The sequence below is a fragment of the Ailuropoda melanoleuca genome, chromosome 13 (assembly GCF_002007445.2).
Source record: "Ailuropoda melanoleuca isolate Jingjing chromosome 13, ASM200744v2, whole genome shotgun sequence".
NCBI lineage: Eukaryota > Metazoa > Chordata > Mammalia > Carnivora > Ursidae > Ailuropoda > Ailuropoda melanoleuca.
This window is the reverse complement of record NC_048230.1, coordinates 68,684,952-68,688,583: the sequence shown is the minus strand read 5'-3', so window position 1 is coordinate 68,688,583 and position 3,632 is coordinate 68,684,952. Positions and strand designations below refer to the sequence as shown.

The 3,632-nt window shown below is 48.2% G+C and overlaps 1 protein-coding gene across 1 annotated transcript in view; it reads left to right on the top strand.

The window, feature by feature from the left end:
- Window positions 1-3,632, top strand: part of MYH7B (myosin heavy chain 7B) — a 41,180-nt gene that overhangs the window by 100 nt on the left and 37,448 nt on the right. Inside the window, exon 2 of the mRNA XM_034639917.1 lies at window positions 1,630-1,746. Within this exon, the coding sequence (XP_034495808.1) occupies window positions 1,630-1,746 (117 nt within the window). The remainder of the gene's footprint in view (window positions 1-1,629; window positions 1,747-3,632) is intronic.

The window sequence follows — 3,632 nt, the reverse complement described above, 5'->3', positions numbered from 1 at the left end:
GTCAGTCCGTGTGAGGGCAGCCTTGGCTTTAGGGGTTCGTGGTCTGGACCCAGGCAGACAGGACTTTGGGAAGGAGGGGAGGAGTCAGACTGTGTCGGTTTGCAGAGCTTGTAGGGCGTCAGAGCTGGTGACCTCCGTTGTAAGATGGAGAAACTGATACCCAGAATGGGACAGTCACTACCTCGGGGACACACCGTGGGAGTGGGTGTGATAAGGGAGGCCCAGAGAGGGGCAGAGACCAGCGCAGGGTACCTTAACACGTTCCAGGTTGAGCCAGTGTTGGAGCCCAGGCTTCTGTTTTCCACCCAGCTGAGTCCCAGAAAAGACCACCTGATTTCTCTAACCTCGGGAAAACTGCCGGAAAAGCTGTGGAGGCAAAGGAAAGCAATTTTTAAAAAGCAATTTTAAAAAAGATTTTATTTTTAAGTATTCTCTACACCCACCGTGGGGCTGGAACCCACAACCCTGAGATCAAGAGTCGCTGGCTCTATTAACTGAGCCATCCAGGTGCCCCCTTTGCAGCAATTTTTAAGTTGGGAATGTTTGAAGGTGACGGTGTTTCTCAAAATGTCCAATATCATTTGCGTCAGTATGTAGGTAAGGCAATTTTTTTGAGAATGCAGATTCTTGATTCCTATTCCCACCTTAGCTCATGGCAGCCCTCCAGTTCTTTCAACTGTTCCTTCTTTCTGGGTTTTGACAAGATCTTTTCAATGTGAGGCACCTCATATGCATTTTAAGTTAAAGTAACCTGAATTCATCAGTCTAGGCTCTGAGAAGTTAACCATGACTAGAGAGAGCCTCAGCTTTCACATCTGATTAAGAAGGTAGACTGGTAAACAGTGCTGTTCTGGGGAATCAGGGAAGGCTTTTGCGGTCTTGAGGGGTAGGTAGGAATGTGTAAGCAGTGAAAGAAATGTGGAGGTAAGAAGCAGGAAGGAGGACAGTGTTCCAAGTAGTAAGAACAGAAACGGCAAAGGCAAGTAATTCTGAGTGTGGCTGGGGTCTTTTCAGAGACATTGAGGAGTTTGGTATAGATACTGAGGAGGGTCTGGGGGTTGAGCAGGCTGTTAGGAGCTCAGTCTTGGAGAGGAAGTCTTGGATTCCAGGTTAAGGAGGTTGGCATTTGTCCAATAAGTGGTGGGGAGCTAAGGGTTTTGAGCCTGCGAAAGACATGGTCTATTTTATGTGTTAGGTGCTGGCTACAGTGTGGCAAATGGTTTGGAAGTGAGGATACTAAGGCCAGAGAGCATGCTCAGAGGGCATTAAGGTGTGAGGCAGTGGCTGAGGAGATGGAGAGAAGGGGACAGATTAAAGAGATGTTTAGGAGGGAGAACTACAAACTCCTTAAATAAAGCTTGTACATTCTCTGTCTACAGGACAGACTGAGTCCTCCCATCTTGTTGGGGGGAGGGAAGCGATAGGTAGTCTGGTTATGGGCACAACAGTGTTTCCATGATGTCCTTCCTGTGTCTGCTTTTGTACCCGAGGGAGAGTCTGAAGCAGCAGTTACTGTAATAGGCCCCAAGTGGCAGAAAAAGTCTACCACGTTAACCAGGAATGAAGGAAACTTTCTAGTGTAGCATTAAATTAAAAGTCAAAAATCATGACCCAGGGTTCTCTGTGCAGGTTCCCCTCGTCCAAGATGGGTGCCTAATGACGAATATCAGGTGTGTATTGGTGAAACCTGGGGGAAGATCCCAGACCTTAACAGCCCTTTGATCGAGTCCCCTCACATTGTGGCAGGTAAGGTGTCTTTCTTCCCATTTTGTAGATGTCACCGCTGAGCCTCAGAAGTTCTGTGACTTGTTCAGGGGGACTCAGTTTGTGGTGCAATTGGGAGTGAGGGGCTCTTGGCCAAGGGTCTTTCAAACGAGGCTTTGTCTTTCCCGCTCCCTCTGCTCTGATGCTTTGCCCCTAAATCTTGGCATAATGGGTTCCTTCTTGTCATTCACATGTTTCCTCCTCAGATGTCATCCCGGCCCCATCAGTCTCTATCACATTATTCTATGTATTTTCTTCATAGCACTTATTGGTATCTGAAATTATTAATTTTGTCTGTTTCTCTCCACCATGTGACTCCATGAGAACAGGCTCAATATCTGTCTTCTTTACCACTTTACCACCAGCACCTGGAATGATACCTGCCACGTAGTAGATGCTCGATAACATTTGCTAAATGATAGAAATAAGCTGGGGAGAGGAATGTAGGGAAACCAACATTAGGTGAAACCTTGGGATGTTTCAGGTACTTTTCATAAACTATTTCATTTAATGCCCTCACAGCCTTTCAAGGTAGGTACCGTATCTCTTTTGGGTAGGTAAGAAAACTTGCCAAGTGAGGTTAGGTCAGTGGTTTGTTACTTTTGAGGTGATAGACTCCTTTGAGAATCTCCATTAGACACAAACTTTTTGTAAACCATGTGGAGGAATTCACAGACCTCCTTGAGCCCACTCAGGTGTCCCAGATTAAGGAACCCAGGGTTGGGGAACTTGCCCGAGGTCTCTCTGGCCTCACGCCTTTGCTAGTTCCCCACTCCATGACAAGGATAGATTCCATTTAGTGGAATCTGGGAGGAATCTAGGAGGAATTCCCTGGGAGGGAATACAGGGAGTCTGCTGAAGATTCTGGAGCAGAGGGAGATTATGATGCAGCAAGCCTTCGATGTGTCAGACCTGGGTTCAAATTCTGGTGCCAAAACTGGCCGTGTGACTATGGGTAAAGCTTCTCACCTCTCTGAATCCCACTGCCCTCACGTTGAAAATGGAATCGGTTTTTTCCCCCTAACTATAACGAATTGTTATTAATCTGTGGCAGGTTCTTGGTTAATGGCTTTACAGTTGTATCTCACTTTTTACTACAACCCTGTGACGTCAGTACTGTTATCTCCATTTTATAGCTGGGGACTTGCAGGCTTTCAGAAGTGTCCTGACTTGCCAGAGATCACACAGCTTCCCACTGTCAGCCACTGTGCTCCCACACGTGCACCTGGGGAGGTTCCATGAGCTCAGGCCTCCCAAAGCTGCCTTTTAAGTCTCTGCTCTTGGGGTCTGTGGGAACATTTGAGTCTGAATTAGGTGAAACAAGACCAGGAGGGCTACCTTGCAGTGTGAATGGAGGCCAATCCCTTCACTTTGTGTCTTTCAATCTGCCCCCCCACCCCACCTGTGAGAGCCTCTCACCACGCCTGTACTGGGCCTCTTGATTGGGACAGCTCTGTCGTCCCGGGGTCTGCAGTGCCCATGGTCTGCATCTGTGCACGTGGCTGCTGTCTCTTTTTAGCAGTAACATCACCCTGCCTGGTATTGTTCATGAGGCTGTCTCTCCACCTGGCTGGGGGCCATCGCTTGGCCATTGAGTGGAATTCCTCCGTCTTCTAGCCCCCAGCACAGGCCTGGCCCAGCAGTGCTGCTCAGGAAATGCCTGTGGAATCACAGTGAGGACTCTCCCATGTGTTGAGGATTTACTGTGTGCCAGGCCTGTCCCGGACACTTTATATGTGTTATCTCATTTACACCCCCACCACAATCCTGGGAGGGAGAAGTTACTGTCCCTATTTTACTGAGAGCAAATAGAGACTCAGCTGGGCTTTGCGTTAGGCCCACTCTCGATGATTGATGGCACCAGGGCT